At 42.7% G+C, this 22,845-nt stretch overlaps 1 protein-coding gene across 2 annotated transcripts in view; it reads right to left on the reverse strand.

Annotated features, from left to right (window-relative positions):
- The window catches only part of pola1 (polymerase (DNA directed), alpha 1), a 93,486-nt gene that overhangs the window by 60,443 nt on the left and 10,198 nt on the right, over positions 1-22,845 (reverse strand). For both annotated transcript variants that reach the window (XM_035741766.2, XM_035741767.2), the window contains exons 9-26: positions 18,374-18,533; positions 17,175-17,341; positions 16,855-16,967; positions 16,511-16,624; positions 16,162-16,236; positions 15,794-15,932; positions 15,523-15,677; positions 13,771-13,855; positions 13,585-13,646; positions 13,323-13,412; positions 9,016-9,132; positions 8,638-8,813; positions 7,670-7,799; positions 7,445-7,564; positions 6,996-7,089; positions 6,295-6,419; positions 6,056-6,205; positions 5,763-5,885 (exon numbers count right to left, since the gene is read on the reverse strand). In XM_035741766.2, the coding sequence (XP_035597659.1) occupies positions 5,763-5,885; positions 6,056-6,205; positions 6,295-6,419; positions 6,996-7,089; positions 7,445-7,564; positions 7,670-7,799; positions 8,638-8,813; positions 9,016-9,132; positions 13,323-13,412; positions 13,585-13,646; positions 13,771-13,855; positions 15,523-15,677; positions 15,794-15,932; positions 16,162-16,236; positions 16,511-16,624; positions 16,855-16,967; positions 17,175-17,341; positions 18,374-18,533 (2,195 nt within the window). The remainder of the gene's footprint in view (positions 1-5,762; positions 5,886-6,055; positions 6,206-6,294; positions 6,420-6,995; positions 7,090-7,444; positions 7,565-7,669; positions 7,800-8,637; positions 8,814-9,015; positions 9,133-13,322; positions 13,413-13,584; positions 13,647-13,770; positions 13,856-15,522; positions 15,678-15,793; positions 15,933-16,161; positions 16,237-16,510; positions 16,625-16,854; positions 16,968-17,174; positions 17,342-18,373; positions 18,534-22,845) is intronic.

The raw sequence follows: 22,845 nt of genomic DNA on the forward strand, positions 1-22,845 counted from the left end.
TCAAATGTAAAAAAAAAAAAAAAAAACACAATTTCAAATGTTGCTACATAAGACTGAATCGAGCGGGTCGGTCACATATGAATACGCCCCCAGGCGAGCCAGAGCGAGGGAGAGGGGTCAGGCAAAACAAAACATGGTGCGCACATGTCTCAGTCATCTGAATCTCTCAATGTCTTGACTCGCAAATTCACAAAAGTAGCCGAAAGTTCACATTTTTCTCAGGTTTTATTTAAAATTGCACAACTTCACCCAGGCCTTTATAGCCCATCATCTAGTTGGGCTATAATGTGGAAAATAATGTTTTGTGATAACTGAACTGTGATTGAAAAAAAAAGTTTAAACATGCACACCCCTAATAACAACCGTCCCCGAGCCTTAGCGCCATGCCTCTTCTTTCATTCTACCCCCTTAGCCCTCACCTACGAACCTGGCCATTCCTTCCATGCTGACTTCCCCAGGCGTCTTGTCAGTTTTTAAACACAGTCATAGACTCAATTACAACAAAGTGTTTTAGGTGTCCTCCGCAGTCCTGAAATATGGCCCTACCCTCACTATGCACACACACGGCAGGGTTTCCATCAGGAAAATGCAGCACCGGACATTTGACCAGCAGCATTTTAATTTAATGGACCAATATACATCCACCCACGGTGCTCAGAATGACAGAAATCACTTTTATATTATGGTTCTTTGTCTTAACAGAACATGCACCTGCGTGCGTCCTTCTTACCAAATTCCAAAGCACATCTTCAGAAGAAGCCAAGAAGAGAAGTAACAAACAGCAAAATCACTAGCCTATGTCAATCTAAAATCCCCCATAGTAGAACAGTTTAAGGTAAGTATACATGTTAAGCCAACTTGCATCTGTTATTTGTTCTGTTATTTAATGTTTCAACTAATTCATCTGGTTGTTATATTCATTATTTTATTTTATTATAAACCAATTCACATGTTTTATTAAGTTCTTGACAATGTGTAAGTTCCCACTCGTGGCCAGTCTCAAAGCTGAAAAAAAAAAAAAACGTTGGCTTTGAGGCTACCCTCAGATAAACACTTAAAATATATATTTTTAGTAGGCTTTCAGATAAGTGATCATACTTTATCTACAATTGAGACTAATGTGCTGATATATGCACGATAGCCTATTTCATGAGCATTCATTCCCATTTCTTACCAATTGAATATATGGGTTTTTCATGCTAGCAGTTGTGCCTGCATGTGAGTCTCACTGTAGCAACATAACTTGATGAACGAACTACAAGGTAGACTTCAAGTATTCACAGCTTACATTTTTCAATGCATTTTGTCTTATTTTGCAGTTAAATTGACCTTGCATTGTTATACAGTGCATTGGGAAAAGGTTTAGAACCCTTCCCTTCCTCATTTTGTTACATTCCAGCCTTATTCTAAAATGTATTCAATTTTTTTCTCATCAATATACACACAATACCCCATAATGACAAAGCGAAAACCGGTTTAGAAATGTTCGTAAATGTATTAAAAATTAAAAACAGAAATACCATATTTAACTAAGAATTCAGACCAGAGATGTTTGAGGAGCAGGAGTCCACATTCTTTTGGTAATGTAGTGTAGATTGCATTTTTGTAAATTTGACATTCATCTCAGGTGGGTTTAAAGGGTACAGTAGCCCAAAAAGCACTCCCTCTATACATAATGTAAATGACAATGAAGCATTATTGTTCAATATGCTCAATACTAACTTAGCACAACATTGTAGTTTATAAAGTATATTTATACCCCAAACCATTGGTTTCCAATATGTTATGAGTAGACTTTGCTATTCTGTCTTTCTCACCATAAATCACTTTTGTTCCAATTAAGGCCAGTATGATCCTATTACGCCTGGTTGGCATTGAAACACATGTGGATAGGTGACTTGATATGCCTAATAATCAATGAACATGAGCAAAAATATATATAAATTTCTTCAGATTTAAACTGATTAAAAACACACTAGTCATGCATATTGTGGATCTAGCTATGGTGCCTTTAACAAGATTAAAATCAATTATAAACATTTGTACCCTCTCAAAGACGTTTGGAGTGAACAAGTAGTCGTTGATGCAGAGAGAGAATAATTAGATCAGGGTTGAGGGATATCAGGGACAGAAGACCTACAAAGTGGTGGACAAAAATGCAAACAAATGGAGGGACAAGAAGATGACTATTGGGCGACCACTCATGCACTTTTTGGGTGGGGGATTGTTGTCTCATTCATCCATTCTGATTCTGTTTTTTGGTCCACCACCGGTATCTTTTTAATACATAGAGAGAGATTTAAAACTGTCTTCAGATAGGCTTTAGGGAGACAAGTAGATTAACAAGAATAGCAGTACAGCAAATGTAAATAATTTCAGATAATTAACTGAAAGTTGTGTGTGTGTGTGTTACGGTCATCTTTACATTGCTTCTTATCCAGAGGAACAGTGTGGGTGCAGGGTTGAGTTTTAACTAGGGATGCAGGATATATCGGCGAACATATCGGAATCGGCCGATATTAGCTAAAAATGCCAAAGTTGGTATTGGCCCCATGTTAACGCCGATGTGATAAACCGATGTCAAAGCTGACGTGCATACCAATATAACATAGGTGAATTACGTAATGACACCACATAAAATTGCGCTACACGTGCAACATAGCATTCCCATCCTAGCCCACAATGTCTGCTGTGTGGGTATTTGCGGGAACTGGATATTGTCGGGAACTGGAACTGGAACACGCAGTCGTACACGTCGATGAGACGTCCAGCGACATGGGGTCGTGCATTATCATGCTGAACGATGATGAATGGAACGACAATGGGTGTCTCGGTGCATTTAAATTGCCATCGATAAAATGCAACTGTGTTCGTTGTCTGTAGCTTATGCTTAGCCATACCATACAGTCACCATGGGGTATTCTGTTTACAACGTTAACATCAACAAACCGCTCACCCACACGGCCATACAAGTGGTCTGCCGTTGTGAGGCCGGTTGGACGTACTGCTAAATTCTCTAAAGCGACCTTGGGAGGCGGCTTATGGTAGAGAAATTAACATTAAATTATTAGGCAACAGCTCTGGAGGACATTCCTGCAGTCTGCATGCCAACTGCACACTCCCTCAAAACTTGACATCTGTGGCATCGTGTTGTGACACAAAACTGCTCATTTTAGAGTGGCCTTTTATTGTCCCCAGTTCCTTGATATGCTACACCTGTCAGCAGGATGGATTATCTTGGCAAAGGAGAAATGCTCACTAACAGGGACGTAATAAGATAAAGAAGCTTTTTTGCATATGATACATTTCTGGGATCTTTTATTTCAGCTCATGAAACATGGGACCAACACTTTACACGTTGCATTTATATTTTTGTTCAATGTAAAATGTTAAAGTTTCAAACAATTAAGTATATGTTTTCTAAATGCATACGGCCTCCAGCTCATTGCAAAGTGGTGTGTGACGCGCTGAAGCTTGCCGACCTTTGCCCATATGCACTTGAATGGCGAATGGGAAGAGCACTTCAATTAGCCTACCAGTTGAGAAATAAAAAATAGAAGAACTTTTTAAATCGTGGCCATAAAACTGTTAACACATGATTGCATTTAGAATTGTTAGGCAACGATTGGGCTTATAAAAGCACGTTTCACTCCAGCAGCAACGAATGAGCGGATGTTTGAGAAGTTGTAGCAGCAGCTCTTGTGCCGTCTGAACGATTTTCGCTCATAGGCTCTGTATCTGCATGTATGTGATAAACATAACTAACGAAAAATATACACGTGTCAATTTAATTTCCTACAGACCGATAAGCATGATTGGGTCAAATGTATTTCCATCAATGAATAGGCTAAAAAGCATTATTTTGCAATGGGATTTTTTCCATCTTCTCCCGGTAAATTGTCCAGCGCCAGTTTCATTTATCGGATTTTATTTTATTAAGAATTGGCCAGCTACTACTGGCTAACGGAAACCCTGACACACACGGGTCAGAGTTCAAACTAAGTAGCGTTCCACAACCATCAACAGCTCACACAACACCATGCGCCTGTTATCCCCTCACTACTACACCTTGTTACCCCTTTAACAATAAACCTATCCAAAATAACCATTGTGTCAAATGTGATTGTACATTACATCTGTGTATGCCCTCCTCTACCCCTGGCTCCCACACAAGGGAACCAAAAAAAAACACATTGGGGACATCTGTGCTGGACCCTGAGCCGTGTAAACCTAAACCCTCCACTTAATGCTCCCCATCCCCTAATACCCCCACATACCAGGGATGGGGGGACCGGGGCACAACAAATCTTTCCCTACAAAGGCCAGAGTTCAAACAGTGGAGTTGTCTCTCTGCCTCACAAACACACGCTTGTACACTTATGCGGGTGCAACTTGGCAGAAGGCTGGAGATAAAGGAGGGAGATTTCCCTTCCAACCTGGTAAATCAGACAAGAACATCCACAGCCAGGGGGCTGTCATCCCCTCCTAAGCCCAGGCATCTTAACCCCTCCCTGGACTGAGAACTCACCGTGGCCCCAGGCCTGACCTGCTATTCCCAGAGGGGTTTTGTCTCAGCTTAGACAAGAGTGAGAGAAAGAGGAGATCCCACACACAAACAAAGAGGGGACCACAAAGGGAGCTGCAAAAAGGCCTTTATAAGCAAAGCATTCTGGGTGAGTGGTGGTGTCGTGTAATGTTTATTTATAAACAGCCCTAAAATCAGATCATAAAAGGAAAGCATATTCAATTGATGATAGGTGTGTGTATATGGTGATACAGGACAGCTATGCGGTTTTAGACAAGTATAAATACACCAGAAAACACACTACAAACACCCAGCTGCCCTTTTTGGCTCCAAATCACTAAAAACTAACTTGGAGCTACTTGGCTTTCATCTGTCAGAAGTTTAATCTGAGTCAAGGTCTTTCCTTTTCAAAGTGACTTCTTAGAACTGCTTATTTTAGGGTTTATACCGTTGAGTAGGGATTGAATTAACAATAGAATTAGAACTTCCTCTAATTTTATAGAAGGGGAGAATCCTGTGTACATCACTGATAACTTACTGAGTCGCAGTTCGGCTCTGCAGCAGAACTATACAGGACAGCCCTGGGCTTAATGATGGTCCTATATATTCTACTGTCACAGAATGAGGTGTGAAATTAAGCTGGGCTAAGACCAAACCCAAGGCTCAGGGCTACACAGATACAGATATGGCACACCCGTTAATGTTGGTATCAGTCACTCACTCTCACAGAGCTGAACCAAACACACAAGCACACGCCCTGACCTCTATTAGGGAACACAATGGCGCTGTAAGGGGATCCCAATAAACAGCTCCCTGAGGATAACTGGAACACCAGAGGTATGTGTGGATATTGTTAGAGCTCATTCAATTAATACAGGTGTGGTGTGTGTGGTGACCAGCTACAGGTAAACCCCTGACTAAAATCAGAACTCTGTCACCTTCAGCATCCCCTGCTGTCCCTAAGGCTAAGAGGAAAAAGTACACACTGTTGCTACCTCACAGTCCAACCACAGACGATGAAATGAGATGGAGCAGATGTATTCAGAATCAGACATTACATTTGTCGATGCAAAAAATGAAAAGGGATTATCAATATCAACAGAAGAAGAAAAAAATGTGGAAGTAAAAGTAGTGGTGTGTGAGAGGCTGGTCTTGGACTGCCCTCTAGTGGGATTTGCTCCAGCATTCATACTTGACCAGTCGTTCGCTACAGTATACCCAGTAGGACGTAACTCACCTCTCTACCCTTGTGTGTAACGAGCGCGGCCAGTGGCTTGGCGTAGAAGCGGCTGAAGCTAAAGCCCAGACAGCCGTACATACTGTTAGCCGTCAGCTTCAGAGCCTTCTGACGGATGTCATACTGCACACAGACACAGAGAGATAGGACTGTGTTAGTCAAGAAAAGCCACCACCTACGCATTTCAGCTTCAAGCAAGTGTGGTCTGGGTTATGAGTAACAAATCAGGTTTCTGAAACTGAAAATCACAACAACAGAGAGAAACCTGACAGCTGAAGTCGTTATGCATGTACCTGCAGGTAAAGGTCAGGGTTGATGTCTTGTGCTTTCATCAGCTGTTTCACTTGTTTACGTCGTTCGACCAGCTTGCGAATCTCTTTGGGCAGAATTCCCATCTCCAGGTCGGCGTCCGGAACCTCTGGAATCTCATCAGGGTCATGCTCCTTTTGGCACAGAAAAAAGAAATGGTACTGTTCAAATACACACACACACACAGTGAGTCTCTCTCCGACTAAGACATACATACACACACCTCAGTCTTCTTGCGTGTGCTGTGGGCCTCTCTCTGTACGGTGGTGAAGCAGATGTTGAACTCTTGAATGATGGAGGGGTACAGACTGTTGAAGTCCAGCAGCAACACAAACTTATCATAGAAACCTACAGGGAGTGAATAGGAGTTACTCCTCACAGACCATTTCATCAAAATAAAATACATTTCGGTGCCACTCAGAATTCTTTGCTCCGGTGAATGTCACACTCTAGGATGCATTCTGACTAGCAGGGTACTTCATAGAAACACACGCCTGTCATTTTGATGGTGTCATTTTTATTTTTATATAGCATGATTCATATTAAACAAAGTCTGTAACAAAACAATAGTTACTACACACACCGTGTTCAATATGAAACCTAACGGAACTGTCCGTTTTATGGAACACACAAACCTTTTTCTGACAGTATGCAGGAAGCGAGTACAGTAGCCTCAAACAAAGACCATTTTATTTGGAGGGGATTACATTTCTGGGAATGATTAAAAACAATCCAATACATGCTACAGTACTATTGATGAGGTGTGTAGACAACACTTCAGGTAAGGACAGGAGAACGTCCCCACATGTTACTTTGTTACAGCATGGACATTTTGGGGCAAAATTCACACAGAATGTTACAAAAACATAATAGAAACTTGAGACTTCATAATGCACATATTGACCCCCCCCCCACCCGACTCACCCACTTTGGGGTCCAGTACCAGTCCACCTGCATAGGCTGCTTTCTTTCTTCTACTCTTCCCTTTCCCAGAATCCCCCTCCTCCTCTCCCACTGCCTGAGTGAGGGAATGTGAGAGAGCAAAATGGAGAAAGTGAGATGGAGAGCGAGAAAAACGTATAGAAACAGAGAAAGTGAGAAAAGGAGAGGTGAAGGTAAGAGAGAAAGGAAGAAAGTCCATCTTGCAGTAGGTCCATACGGTGAGTGAGTGATGACAGACAAATCTAAAATGTTTTATTACATTGGTAGGTTTCCTGTTCTTTTCAGTGCCAAAACCTAAATAAGCCAGACCTCGAAATCCCTAAAAACATGTGTGTTTAAACTTTAGTTTAGTGCATTTCTCTACCCTCTGGCTACGACACAAAGGAAACTAAATCAAGTGTCTAGTATTGGCCTCATGCAAGTGTGTATACCAGTTCTTGTTGGGCCTTCTTGAAGGAGGGTTTGTCAGGCACGATGTAGTTCTTGTCATGGAAGGCATGGAGCAGCAGATACTCATTCCTTTCAGAACGACCCCCCATCAGAGTACGAGACTAGAGCGAGAGTGAGACGAGAGAGAGCGAGAAAAAGAGAGAGCGGGTTCATGTGTTAAGAATTACTCAGCATTTCACTCAACGGTGCGTGTGTGTCTCTCTCACCAGCACGTTGCCTGCTATGTTTGTGATCTGCAGGGCGAGAGGCAGCACGTTGAGCTCACACATGATCTGGAGGATCAGCTTGGCATCCGTCCATGTCAACTCCAACAGGTACAACAGGTGGGGGGAGTCACTGATGGAGGGACAGACACAACAGGACCTTTACAGCTGAACTTTAGATTTTTATTGTGGGACCAATGTCGTGGAAGGATCAGAATTTGTTGGTAACATTTGTAAGATGTTTAATATTCATCAAATGTGTGTAAGTTACTTCACATTAGAATGGTATTTTTGATAATACTGTGGCGAGGTTGCAGTTATCTGTTCTATGTCAAAACTAAGTTGCATGGGCCACAGAGAGGGGAGAGGTCAAAATGTCATCATGTGTAAACATATCTTTTACTCCCTACCTTTTCTAGTAGGGAAAGAAGGGTGGCAGTGTCTGGAATCATTCTATGCTCCCTCTAATGTTGCTTTTATCATAACCAATAGCCTCACCCTCCTCTCCGTGAGTTTGTCCAGGAGGTTGTATTTTGAGTGGGTTGTATCTAAATGACAATTTGATATATGCCTGTTGATATGGAGGATTTGGTTTATGGTTCTGGGGTTTGGGAAAGGAGCTGAACGATGAATTATGTCTATGCTGTCTGACTATGTGTGTCTTTGCTATTAAAAGGAACTCAGTTGCATTGTAAGGGGACTTTCAGAAAGTTCACTGGGAGACACTGAATTATCTGAGAGTCACAGGATTGTGATAAGAGCTCATATAATTAAAGATGGACTTTTATAACTAACTCTGACGTGTGTGTGTGTGTGGTTTGCTCCCATGATTTGGTAAATAGAGGAAATTTCCACGACACCAAGCACTCATATGTACACACACACACACACACACACACACACACACACACACACACACACACACACACACACACACACACACACACACACACACACACACACACACACACCTGTAGAGGTTTTTGATGTTCTCAGCAGGTATAGTGGCTCGCTCAGTCTTCAGCACCTGAGCAGCCAGCTCAGTCAGGTGGTAGCTCTTACAGCGAATCAGCTCCTTGGCTGAAATCTCAACGTCACACACCAGACGGCCACAGGTGGCGCTCTTCTCTGCAAAGCCACTGCGACCCTACGCAGTACAGGCACCAGAGAGGAAGACCATTAACACCCACTCGAACCTCCACTATCCTTTGCTGTAGGCCTAGATATGGACCAAAGCCACTGCAAAGGAGTGAGACATGTCTCCTTCATTATGCTTGCACTTTAGCTCAGTGTGCTAACATAATATTGAGTTACTCTGAGGACCCAGGTTTCGAGTCCCTGATACTCACCCCTAGTTTGGGCATGTTGGACCTCTTGAGGCGTCCGATCTTGGACCAGTGGGGGACCTTACACACAGTGATTCTCTGAAGGAGCACTTCCAGGTCAAAGCCAAATATATCATGACCCTACAGGAAATAGATGAGAAGAGAGGTCAGCTGGGGTGTAAATATAGAGAGCAGTAATACACAGTGGATTCTGAAAGTATTCAGACCCCTTCCCTTCAACATTTTCTTAAGCCTAATTCTAATTCTAAAATTTAAATTATTTTTCAGTCAACCTACACACGATACCCAATAATGACAAAGCGAAAAGGTTTATTTTTTTTGTAGCAAATGTATAAAATAAAAATACCTTATTTACATACAAAAGTTTGGGGTCACAGACATGTCCTTGTTTTCCATGAAAACATACATGAAATGAGTTGCAAAATTAAAAGGAAATATAGTCAAGACACTGACAAGGTTAGAAATAATGATTTTTAATTGAAATTGTGTCCTTCAAACTTTACTTTCGTCAAAGAATCCTCCATTTGCAGCAATTACAGCCTCGCAGACCTTCGGCATTCTAGTTGTCAATTTGTTGAGGTAATCTGAATAGATTTCACTCCATGCTTCCTGAAGCACCTTCCACAAGTTGGATTGGCTTGATGGGCACTTACGTACCATACGGTCAAGCTGCTCCCACAACAGCTCAATAAGGTTGAGATCCGGTGACTGTGCTGGCCACTCAATTATAGACAGAATAACAGCTGACTTCTTCTTCCCTAATTAGTTATTGCATAGTTTGGAGCTGTGCTTTGGGTCATTGTCCTGTTGAAGGAGGAAATTGGCTCAAATTAAGCGCCGTCCACAGGATATGGCATGGCGTTGCAAAATTGAGTGATAGCCTTCCTTCGTCAAGATCCCCTTTACCTTATACAAATCTCCCACTTTACAACACCAACAATCACCCCCAGGCCATCACATTGCCTACACCATGCTTGACAGATGGCATCAAGCACTCCTCCAGCATCTTTAATTTTTTTCAGCATCTCACAAATGTTCTTCGTTGTGAACCGAACACCTCAAACTTAGATTTGTCTGTCCATAACACTCGTTTCCAATCTTCCTCTGTCCAGGGTCTGTGTTCTTTGCCCATCTTAATCTTTTATTTTTATTGGCCAGTCTGAGATATGTTTTTTTCTTTGCAACTCTGCCTAGAGGGCCAGCATCCCGGAGTCGCCTCTTCACTGTTGACGTTGAGACTGGTGTTTTGCGGGTACTATTTAATGAAGCTGCCAGTTGAGGACTTGTGAGGCGTCCGTTTCTCAAACTAGACACTTGAATGTACTTATCCTTATGCTTAGTTTTGCACCACTCGTTCTATTCTGGTTAGAGCCAATTTGCGCTGTTCTGTGAAGGGAGTAGTACACAGTGTTATACCAGATCTTCAGCTTCTTGGCAATTTCTCGAATGGAATAGCCTTAATTTCTCTGAACAATAATAGACTGACGAGTTTCAGAAGAAAGTGCTTTGTTTCTGGCCATTTTGAGCCTGTAATCAAACTCACAAATGCTGATGCTCCAGATACTCAACTAGTCTAAAGAAGGCCCACCTTTTTGAATCTTTAAAATCAGAAAAACAGTTTTCAGCTATGCTAACATAATTGCAAAAGGGTTTTCTAATGATCAATTAGCCTTTTAAAATTAAAAACTTGGATTAGCTAACACAATGTGCCATTGGAACACAGGAGTGATGGTTGCTGATAATGGGCCTCTGTACACCTACAGTGGCAAGAAAAAGTATGTGAACCATTTGGAATTACTTGGATATAGGCATAAATTGGTCATCAAATTTGATCTGATCTTCATCTAAGTCACAGCAATAGACAAATATAGTGTAGTCCCTAACCAGAAACCGTGGATTGATGGCAGCATTCGCGTGAAACTGAAAGCGCGAACCACTGCTTTTAATCAGGGCAAGGTGTCTGGCAACATGACTGAATACAAACAGTGCAGCTATTCCCTCCGCAAGGCTATTAAACAAGCTAAGCGTCAATACAGAGACAAAGTGGAATCTCAATTCAATGGCTCAGACACAAGAGGCATGTGGCAGGGTCTACAGTCAATCACGGACTACAAGATGAAATCCAGCCCAGTCACGGACCAGGATGTCTTGCTCCCAGGCAGACTAAATAACTTTTTTGCCCGCTTTGAGGACAATACAGTGCCACTGACACGGCCTGCAACGGAAACATGCGGTCTCTCCTTCACTGCAGCCGAGGTGAGTAAGACATTTAAACGTGTTAACCCTCGCAAGGCTGCAGGCCCAGACGGCATCCCCAGCCGCGCCCTCAGAGCATGCGCAGACCAGCTGGCCGGTGTGGTTACGGACATATTCAATCAATCCCTATACCAGTCTGCTGTTCCCACATGCTTCAAGAGGGCCACCATTGTTCCTGTTCCCAAGAAAGCTAAGGTAACTGAGCTAAACGACTACTGCCCCGTAGCACTCACTTCCGTCATCATGAAGTGCTTTGAGAGACTAGTCAAGGACCATATCACCTCCACCCTACCTGACACCCTAGACCCACTCCAATTTGCTTACCGCCCAAATAGGTCCACAGACGATGCAATCTCAACCACACTGCACACTGCCCTAACCCACCTGGACAAGAGGAATACCTATGTGAGAATGCTGTTCATCGACTACAGCTCGGCATTCAACACCATAGTACCCTCCAAGCTCGTCATCAAGCTCGAGACCCTGGGTCTCGACCCCGCCCTGTGCAACTGGGTACTGGACTTCCTGACGGGCCGCCCCCCAGGTGGTGAGGGTAGGCAACAACATCTCCTCCCCGCTGATCCTCAACACGGGGGCCCCACAAGGGTGCGTTCTGAGCCCTCTCCTGTACTCCCTGTTCACCCACGACTGCGTGGCCACGCACGCCTCCAACTCAATCATCAAGTTTGCGGACGACACAACAGTGGTAGGCTTGATTACCAACAACGACGAGATGGCCTACAGGGAGGCGAGGGCAATCGGAGTGTGGTGTCAGGAAAATAACCTCACACTCAACGTCAACAAAACAAAGGAGATGAACGTGGACTTCAGGAAACAGCATTGGGAACATCCCCCTATCCACATCGACGGGACAGTAGTGGAGAAGGTGGAACGTTTTAAGTTCCTCGGCGTAAAAATCACGGACAAACTGGAATGGTCCACCAACACTGACAGCATGGTGAAGGCACAACAGCACCTCTTCAACCTCAGGAGGCTGAAGAAATTTGTCGTCACCAAAAATACTCAAACTTTTACAGATGCACAATTGAGAGCATCCTGTCGGACTGTATCACCGCCTTGTACGGCAACTGCTCCACCCACAAGCGTAAGACTCTCCAGAGGGTAGTGAGGTCTGCACAACGCATCACCGGAGGCAAACTACCTGCCCTCCAGGACACCAACACCACCCGATGTCACAGGAAGGCCAAAAAGATCATCAAGGACAACAACCACCCGAGCCACTGCCTGTTCACCACGCTATCATCCAGAAGGCGAGGTCAGTAAAGGTGCATCAAAGCTGGGACCGAGAGAATGAAAAACAGCTTCTATCTCAAGGCCATCAGACTGTTAAACAGTCATCACTAACATTGAGTGGCTGCTACCAACATACTGACTCAAATATCTAGCCACTTTAATAATTAAAAATTGGAAGTAATAAATGTATCACTAGTCACTTTAAACAATGCCACTTTATATAATGTTTACATACTCTACATTGCTCATCTCATATTTATGTACTGTACCATCTACTGCATCTTGCCTATGCCATTCGGCCATCGCTCATCCATATATTTATATGTACATATTCTTAGTCATTCCTTTGTTGTGAAATTGTTAGATATTACTGCATGGTCAGAACTAGAAGCACAAGCATTTCGCTACACTCACATTAACATCTGCTAACCATGCGTGTGACCAATAAAATTTGATTACACATACTTTTCCCACCCTGCACTGTGAATGTTTACACGGTGTTCAATAAAAAACGTAGAATTGCGTGTTATTAGTTTAAGCAGTGTGTGTGTGTTATTAGTTTAAACAAATAAATCCATTTTAGAATAAGGCTGTAACATAACATTTTGAAAAAGTCAAGGGATATGAATACTTTCCGAATGCAATGTATGAAAATTACATAAAGTATCTCCTATGCAGCGCATATTCTCAATTAGCTTATTACATCACTCATAAGTATCTCACATGAAACTGGTCTGTATCTTTATGGTTCTGCTATGTAGCTCATACGTAGCTGGTATGTAGTTTCCCGTCTTACTCACCACCACGATGTCAGGGTCAAGTTTGTGCATCTTGGCCAGGAAGAATCCCAGGAGAGTTCTCTCAGTGGCTGCTATCTCCACCTTACCATTCTGACAGAGAGGGCGAGAGAGAAATTAGAGGGTTGGGGGAGGGGGAGTCAGTGATCAAGTCAAAGGAGGAGAGGGACGCATTTCTATGTATTTGAACAGGGCTCTGACTCTTCACCTGCTAAAGGACAGGATTTCAGATAAACCAGTGTGGTGTTGTTCTGTCATCACTCACCTTCTTCTTTACGGCATCCATGAAGTCATAGGGGAAGATACAGTCGTTGGGTTTACTGACCACTAAAACACACAAAGGACAGAACACTGAGTAAGCAAACATTTGAGACCGTAAAAAAAGCCAGAACATCCTTCCCCTCCCCTCCCCCCCTCCCTCCCTCCCTCCCAGGTTGTGACACCAACTCACCACAGAAGTGTGTCTGGTAGGGGGGTTGAGGGGGGGCCTTGTCCAAGTGGAAACTGTGGTGGACCAAGGCAGCCAGGGACACAATCTAGGGATGGACAGGAAGCAGGAAATAATAGGTAAGGTTCAGGCCAGTTGCATCACTAATTATTTAGTCAAGTCTAATTGGTCAGAGTCACTATCACACGCAATCACACCACACAGAGAGTCAGCGAGAGAGAGCGAGAAACGGGGTTCGTACAGACAGTGGCATGTTAAATTTAAGGACTTAAACACGAATATTCTAATATCCCCAACATTTTCCATACGCACAAAAGGCAGGGTTGAATCTACATTTGTCGGGCATTTTAGCTCTCAATGTGACGTTAGGTGGCACCTAATCATTCAGTTCTGTACCTGCCTGGCTGAGTGCCAGTGTGGGTGAAATGAGCGAGCTCACAGCACGAAAATCACAAGACCAATATATTTTTCTAATATTTTTGATAAACATATTTGTTCATAATCTGTGCTCCTCTCAATTTAATTCAAGTACATTTCAAGTACCAACTTGAGAAAATGTCGATTTTCAAGGTATTCCAGTACTTCAATTTCAGAGTGCCTTATTGAAGTACTTTAAGCACTTTGTGCAAACCCTGGATAGAGAGAGAAGGTGGATGGTTTCAGAAAACTCCAGACATGTAGGATTAATGTGTAACCATGGCTTTTCAGCCCTTTTGCTGCTCAGTGGCTGGAAAATTTGAAGAATAACATGCAAACACAAAGGTAACGAACGAGCTGTGGTGCCACGGAGAGGGTGTAACCAAAGCTAATCTAACAGGCCATCAGATCACAGAAAACATATAAAAGATAACAGAAACATATGGTTTCTACCATAACAAACCATCCCTACACTAGCCATAACAGGATTCCAATGGAGACCATCAGGGTTGTCGCATCCTAATAAAGGGATTATTTGCTATCTTATTGTATTTGAAGCCATATCCTTTCATATTTACCTACCCACAATAAAAAGGAAAGTAAAAAGGAAACCTTGTTAAGACAAGTGTTGCACTACATGCAATAACATCCACTATCCATTTTGATTGGAATGTGCATTATCTATCTATGGGCCAATTGATTTGATAAGAGATGGGCTCATTGTTCAAGTGAATGACAGACTTAAGTCATTTACTAGATTACTCACAGTGAGAGTGTAGCAATATAACTCATAGAATGGGAACATTGTCTCCTCAGACCGTGTCAATGCCATAGAATGGGAATATCTGTTCTAGTGTCTGAATGGGAATGTGTTCTAGGAATTCTAATTATATGGGTTAGTTAAAGGGTACTTGTTCCACTTGTTAGTTCCACCTAGACTAAAAACTGCAACAAGAAAATAACAAATACATTTTTAATGACATACCTACAGTAGGAGAATAGGCTACCAGTGCAGCAAGTAAGCTTTCTTGACTTGGACTGTCGGAAATAAAAAATTTTCAACACGTCTGACCTTTGTTAACCAGCTGCTCTTGGTGAAAATGTGTTTGGAGTTACCTTTCTAACTAACAGACTATGTTAGAGTTTACACCTCCTCTTCCAATTATAATATATCTACCAAATATATTACATTTTAAAATGTTGATTACTTCTCCTTGCCATTATCATTCACCTGATAAGATGTTACATTTCTCCCCCGTTTAGGTATGATGGTTTGCCTGGGAGGGGGTCCCTGGGCAAGAGAAGGTTGAAAACCCCTGATCTTAACATATGACAGACCTCGTTGTGGTGTGTCTTGGGGTTCTGTACAGTCTTCAGGCTGATGGACATGACAGTGAGAGGTGGAGGAGGCAGGTCTTTGACCACAGTGACCAGGTCACTACGCATCGCCACTGCTTCCACCTTACACCAGCTCACAGGCACGCTGCTCAACTCTACAGGGAGACCGGAGAGAGGGTTAGAGGTGTGTGTTGCTTGATTGTGTGAGTGTGTGACTATGAGAGAGTGCGTGTGAACATCTGTGTGTCTCAGAACGTGTGTGTCGTCTTACGTGGGGTCTTGATGTCCAGCCAGCAGGGTCCTTTGATCTTCCTGCTGAGGAGGAAGTGCTCCAGGCTGGAGGTGTTGGTTCCAAACACCTTGGAGAAAGTCGCACCCTTGAGGTCCGAGGGCAGAGACGGATACTCAGCCTGCACAAAAAATACAATAACAATGGATAAGAGACGCGCGCGCGCACGCACACACACACACACACACACACACACACACACACACACACACACACACACACACACACACACACACACACACACACACACACACACACACACACACACACACACACACACACACACACACACACACACACACACACACACACACACACACACACACACACACACACGAGAGAATACTCACAGAGTATCTGACTTCCAGGTACTCGGACTCTGTAGGGACATCAGCGATCTCAAAGGCGTAGCTCTTCTCCACTTTCTACAGACGGTAACAGAGAGCACAGCCAGCCTATCAACTAATCATTCAACGTGTCTATAATAAACATACTAAGGAAGTCATAAAATGAACATTGGTTCCCATGTTTAGGCTACTTCCTGTTCTCTGCTAAGAAAGGGAAAGGAGGATACCTAGTCAGTTGTACAACTGAATGCATTCAATTGAAATGTGCCTTCCGCATTTAACCCAACCCCTCTGACATCATTCTGTAAGTCTAATCCTTCTCTATCTGGTCCGAGGGGAGACGGGCACAGACCTTGGACTTGAACTTCATGATCTTAAACTTCTCAGAGAGGTCATTGACCTCCTGGTAGACATCCATCATCCCCACCGGAGTGTCTGTCTCCTCGCCTGTCTTTGGGTTCACCATCTGTCAATAACAACACACAACCAATAAGGAGACCCATTATAAAAACACACAACCTACCAGAAGAGCAATCACAAAACACACAACACAGTATTAGGTGGAAACGTCAACATTCCATAATAAAGCTCATCAGAGACAGTTTGGGTCACAGTTGATTCCAATAGTAGTCTAACATTGTGTGAAAACGTGGATATTCTGGAGTAGCTGATCATGTGACAGGAAACAGGACTCACGCGTTCGCGGGGCAGGAAGTGCATGGTCCTATCGATGTTCTTCACTGACACACAGCAGCTGACGTGGGCCTTGGCTGACTCGATCCACACCTTACCAAATAGGTACACCACACCTGGAAAACACATTACATAACCATAAAATTACCACATCTTAAACATGCCACATTTTGTTTGGGAAGGGCTCACTTTCTTGGTTGTTTTAGTGAGGATTCCTGGACATCTGATTGGTAATATGAACTCGGTTGGCTGTAATAGTCTATGGGTTAAGTAAGACCACACCTGTTTGGCTGTACTAGTCCATGGGTTTGGTAAGAACTCACCTGGTTGGCTGTATTGGTCCTCGAAGGCATCCAGCCAATAGAAGCGGAACATGAGCTCTCCCTCTGGCCCCTCGGCCAATGGGAGACGGCTGGGGTCGACTTGCACCTCCACGGGGGCCTCACTGTCCCCCTCCTCCTGACCCCAAGTCCCCCCCAGCTTGCCCCTCCTGGAGGAACAGAATATATGGGCTAATAAGGTTCTCATGATCCAGTGGTTGCTACTGTAAACCAGTGGAACTAAAAATACTTGAAAGTTCTACTTAAGAAGATTTTTGGGGTATCTGTACTTTACTATTTATATAGTAAATATATAAAGAAAATAATGTACTGTTTACTCCATACATTTTCCCTGATACCCAAAAGTACTCGTTACATTTTGAATGCTTAACAGGACAGGAAAATGGTCTAATTCACACACTTATCAAGAGAACATCCCTGGTCATCCCTACTGCCTCTGATCTGGCGGACTCACTAAACACAAACACTTCATTGGTCAATTACGTCTTGAGTGTTGGAGTGTTCCCCTGACTATCCATAATATAAAAGAAAGTCATGCCGCCTTTTAGAAATTTAATTTACTTTTGATACTTAAGTATATTTAAAACCAAATACTTTAACTCAAGTAGTATTTTACTGGTTGGTTCACTTTTATTTGGGTAAAAGTAAAGATACCTTAATAGAAAATGACTAAAGTATGACAATTGAGTACTTTTACCACCACTTATGTAAACACACACACATTTTTTTTATTTGGCCTCGACTCATAGTATAACCCATAGAGATAGAAGACTAGTGCCCAAAAGCCTATTTCAGCATTGGCAGCGCCACTGTGGACTTTCACCATTTTTGAAGTAGTCAACTTGATGGGACTTCATATGGGTTAAGGAAGGACCACATAATTCCTACTCAAGTCACCATGAGGGATCAGCCAATTAATTATACGTGAGCAAACATTCCATAAATGCAGGTGCCAGTAAATAACCAACTATGACTTTATACCTGTTCAAACAGTATGCAGCCTTTCAGTTTGTTTGCCAACTCATAAAGTAGAAGAAAATTGACTACTTCAAAATAGAGATGGCCTCAATGGCACTGCCTGTGCTCTCACAGACACCATGGGACAGATACAATGATGCCATGTCTAGCAAAGTCTATGGTAGAACCACTAACAGGAGACAAGCAAGCAGACACACACTCACAGTAGGACCAGGTCCTGTGGTTCTGCTTTAGGGTCCACTTTAACAGCTGGTTTGGTCTCTGGCTCCTCCTCTTCATTTGCAGGCCCCTCCTTTTCCTGTTCAAGCCCCACCTCCATGGGTTCATCAAAGTCCACCCCATCAAACTGCAGAGAGTTGTCCTCTGGGAGAGAAGGGAAGGGAGAGAGATTGATTGAGAGATGGACAGACTGACAGCTATTGGGGAAAAGGCAGCGTTTCCCCTTGGATCGTTGGTGTGGCCAATGGTGCACTCTCCGACTGAACATTTTAGATGCCCTCTTAGCTGTGGAATCAATTTAGCTGTTTTAAAGCTAATTTCCAACAATTCTATTCATTTGGCCATGGGGCTTAGAGAAAATGTGCAGTTTTAAAGTAACTGTCCAGTGAAATTCTCCCTTTTAAAAGTTTACATTCTGTTAAAAATAATGTTTTTGTTCTGTACTCGTATGTGGCCAATGCATAAATTGGGAGAAAAAAATAAAAAGCACTTAAAAACCCCACCTCAAACTTCTATCTTAGAGCATTTCAATACTTGCTATTTCCTTACAGAATATGTCATATTCCTGAGGAAGATGAGCTGGCAAATCAGCGGTCTAGAAGAGGATGAGCTGGCCAATAAGCGGCCACACCATTCAAACAAAAAAAGCTGCCTTTTAATATAATTATACTGAACAAAAATAAACACAACATGCAACAATTTTAAAGATGAATCAGGCCCTAATCTATAGATTTCACACAACTGGGAATACAGACACGCATTGGTTGGTCACATATCTTTAAAAAAAAAAGAAGTTTTTTAAAGTACGGGCGTGGATCAGAAAACAAGTCAGTATCTGGTGTGATCACTCTCTACTGCACAAGCTCTCTCTAACTCTGAATGCTCGACTATGAAAAGCCAACTGACAATTACTACTGAGGTGCTGACCTGTTGCACCCTCTACATCTATTGTGATTATTATTATTTGACCCTGCTGGTCATCTATGAATGTTTGAACATCTTGGCCATGTTCTGTTATAATCTCAACCCGGCACAGCCAGAATAGGACTGGCCACCCCTCAAAGCCTGGTTCCTCTAAGTTTCTTCCTAGGTTCCTGCCTTTCTACTGAGTTTCTCCTAGCCACCATGGTTTCTGTACAGCACTTTGGTGACATCGGCTGATGTAAAAAGGGGCTTGATAAATAAATTTGATTGATTACCATTTGCCTCATGCAGCGCAACACATCTCCTTCGTTTAGAGTTGATCAGGCAGTTGATTGTGGCCCATGGACTGTTGTCCCACTCCCCTTCAATGGCTGTGCGAAGTTGCTGAATATTGGCGGGAACTGGCTGTACACGCTGTATTACATGTCAATCCAAAACATGCTCAATAGGTGATCCCAAACATGCTCAATGGGTGACATGTCTGGTGAGTATGCGGGCCATGGAAGTACTGGGACAGTTTCTGCATCCAATAATTGTGTATAGATTCTTGCGACATGGGGCCGTGCATTATCATGCTGAAACATGAGTGGAGGCGACGGATGAATGGCGCGACAATGGGCCTCAGGATCTCATCAGGTCATTTACAAGTCCATGCTAGGTAAAGCTCCGCCTTATCTCAGTTCACTGGTCACGATGGCAACACCCATCCGTAGCACGCGCTCCAGCAGGTGTATCTCACTGATCATCCCTAAAGCCAACACCTCATTTGGCCGCCTTTCGTTCCAGTACTCTGCTGCCTGTGACTGGAACGAATTGCAAAAATCGCTGAAGTTGGAGACTTTTATCTCCCTCACCAACTTCAAACATCAGCTATCCGAGCAGCTAACCGATCGCTGCAGCTGTACATAGTCTATAGGTAAATAGCCCACCCATTTTCACCTACCTCATTCCCGTACTGTTTTTATACTGTTTTTATTTATTTACTTTTCTGCTCTTTTGCACACCAATATCTCTACGTGTACATGACCATCTGATCATTTATCACTCCAGTGTTAATCTGCAAAATTGTATTATTCACCTACCTCATGCCTTTTGCACACATTGTATATAGACTGCCCATTTTTTTCTACTGTGTTATTGACTTGCTAATTGTTTACTCCATGTGTAACTCTGTTGTCTGTTCACACTGCTATGCTTTATCTTGGCCAGGTCGCAGTTGCAAATGAGAACTTGTTCTCAACTAGCCTACCTGGTTAAATAAAGGTGAAATAAAAAAAATAAAAATAAAAAATCTCTGCGCCTTCAAAATTGACATATTTGAATGCAATTGTGTTTGTTGTCTGTAGCTTTTGCCTGCCCACACCATAACCCCACCGCCACCATGAGGCACTCTGTTCACAACTTTGACATCAGCAAACCGCTCACCAACAACGCTTTACAGGTTGTCTGCCATCTGCCCGGTACAGTTGAAAACCGGCTTCATCCTTAAACAGCACACTTCTCCAACGTGCCAGTGGCCATCAAAGGTGAGCATTTGCCCACTGAAGCCGATTACGACACAGAACTGCAGTCAGGTCAAGACCCTGGTGAGGACAACGAACACACAGATGAGCTTCCCTGACAGGGTTTCTGACAGTTTGTGCAGAAATTCTTCTGTTGTGCAAACCCAGTTTCATCAGCTGTCAGGGTGGCTGGTCTCAGACGACCCCGCAGGTAAAGAAGCCGGATGTGGAGAGAAATAATCTTTGCGTGTATGGAACATTTCTGGGATCTTTTATTTGAGCTCATGAAAGATGGGACCAACAATTTACATCTTGTGTTTATATTTTAGTTCAGTGTACAATTTTTTAGAAGGAAAACTATTTCACTCATATTGTAAGTAATTATAGGTCATATATTATAGGAACCCGGAAACACTGGAAAGTTCCTATGCTATCCAAGTGATTCAAACATAAAATCAATGGCGGCCCCATGCCATTTTTTTTATTTTAGATTTTCTATTTTTTATTCTGATGGTTTAGTTCTCAAACGTGATATTATTAAAAAATATATAGCTCCATTATCTTTTCTACATACTTTATATCTGGTTTTAGTCATTTAAGTTTACACTGAAAATGTTTTTACATCAGATCTTTTGGAGTAGCATCCACAATTAAGCAGAATATAGGGGAAACACTGAAAGGGTTAGCCGAGAGCTGGTTTACCAAAGAGATTGAAGGAAGAATCCAAACTATATTTTAGTAGTTACTTGCTTAGAAAACTGTTAATACCGTCCCAAATGTTTTGCATGTCAGCAGTGATGATATTGTACTTTCAAGAAGCAAAAATGTGTCACATGCCACATCAAAAATGCATCATGATGTGGCAAGCGACACCTTGCTTCTTGAAAGTTTCACTGACATGCAAAAATGCAATTTCAGCCTGGGGTGCCTGGTCTTAATACAGTCCCCAAATGTTTTGCATCTACCTATGAATTTTGGTACATTAACATTAGTATTTCATTTTAAACATTAGTTTACCATTGTCATGACATTGGCCTCTTTGGGTATAGCAAGCCCCATCCCCCTCTCCCCCTTCAACTAGGTTGCTGTGGTCAGAGACGTCGTAAATTCCTGAGAAGACCCTGTCACAGGGTCATAGAGGACAAAGGAATTCCTTCCACCTCACAGAACTCGAGGTACGAACAAATTTCATGTTCCAGAGAAAGTATAAAAGATCGGTGAAGAATCCAGCTACGAACTGGTCCGTTTGTCACAACTTGGGGAAGCTCATGGGAGACGGTGTGGCCACATTACCATAACGCTGTTTATATAATAGCCTCAGATATGAGGTTTACATCTAATTGTTGTATAAGATGAATGAGTGAGTATGATACTGTTTGTATTGAACTAAATCAGAGGACCGCCGCTGAGCCCAGTTAGGGTCAGACATCCTGGGACAGCCCTTCCCGAATAAAACCCCCACTCGGGTTTTCGATCAGCAGACCGAGCTTACCTCAATTACGAGATGGCTAAAGGTTGCAGACCATGTTTTTATCCTTTAGGAAGAAGACAAAGAATGTAAAACATTGCTGAATCTTTTAACCATACCATGTGGTTAAACTCTTAGAAAATCAATAGACAGAATACGAACAAGTCTTTGATATTAATTACTAGTCTGCAGCTAGGAATTCGGTTCACTGAACGTGAAGAACGACAACCGCCGAAACAGCCGTTCTATAAAGAAACAAATGAATGTCACTCTGAACTATCCACTATAACCACGATAGAGAGAGACGGACAATTCTACAAAATAAATGAACTTTTCACCAGCGATCAAGACGACATACCGAGCGTAAATATATATATTGATTGCAATTGTTCCCGAATGAGTGAGTGTTCATGTGCAAAGGATTAGCATTTCAATTGTTACAATTATCACTTTGTAGTGACTTCTTAGTTGACCCCCACTTCCCCTTTTGTCTAACAAGCCGCCTTGCCGGTTTAGCCCACTAGGGCACATTCTCATTTCATGTAACCACATTTACCTTGTT

The sequence above is a fragment of the Oncorhynchus keta genome, chromosome 28 (assembly GCF_023373465.1).
Source record: "Oncorhynchus keta strain PuntledgeMale-10-30-2019 chromosome 28, Oket_V2, whole genome shotgun sequence".
NCBI lineage: Eukaryota > Metazoa > Chordata > Actinopteri > Salmoniformes > Salmonidae > Oncorhynchus > Oncorhynchus keta.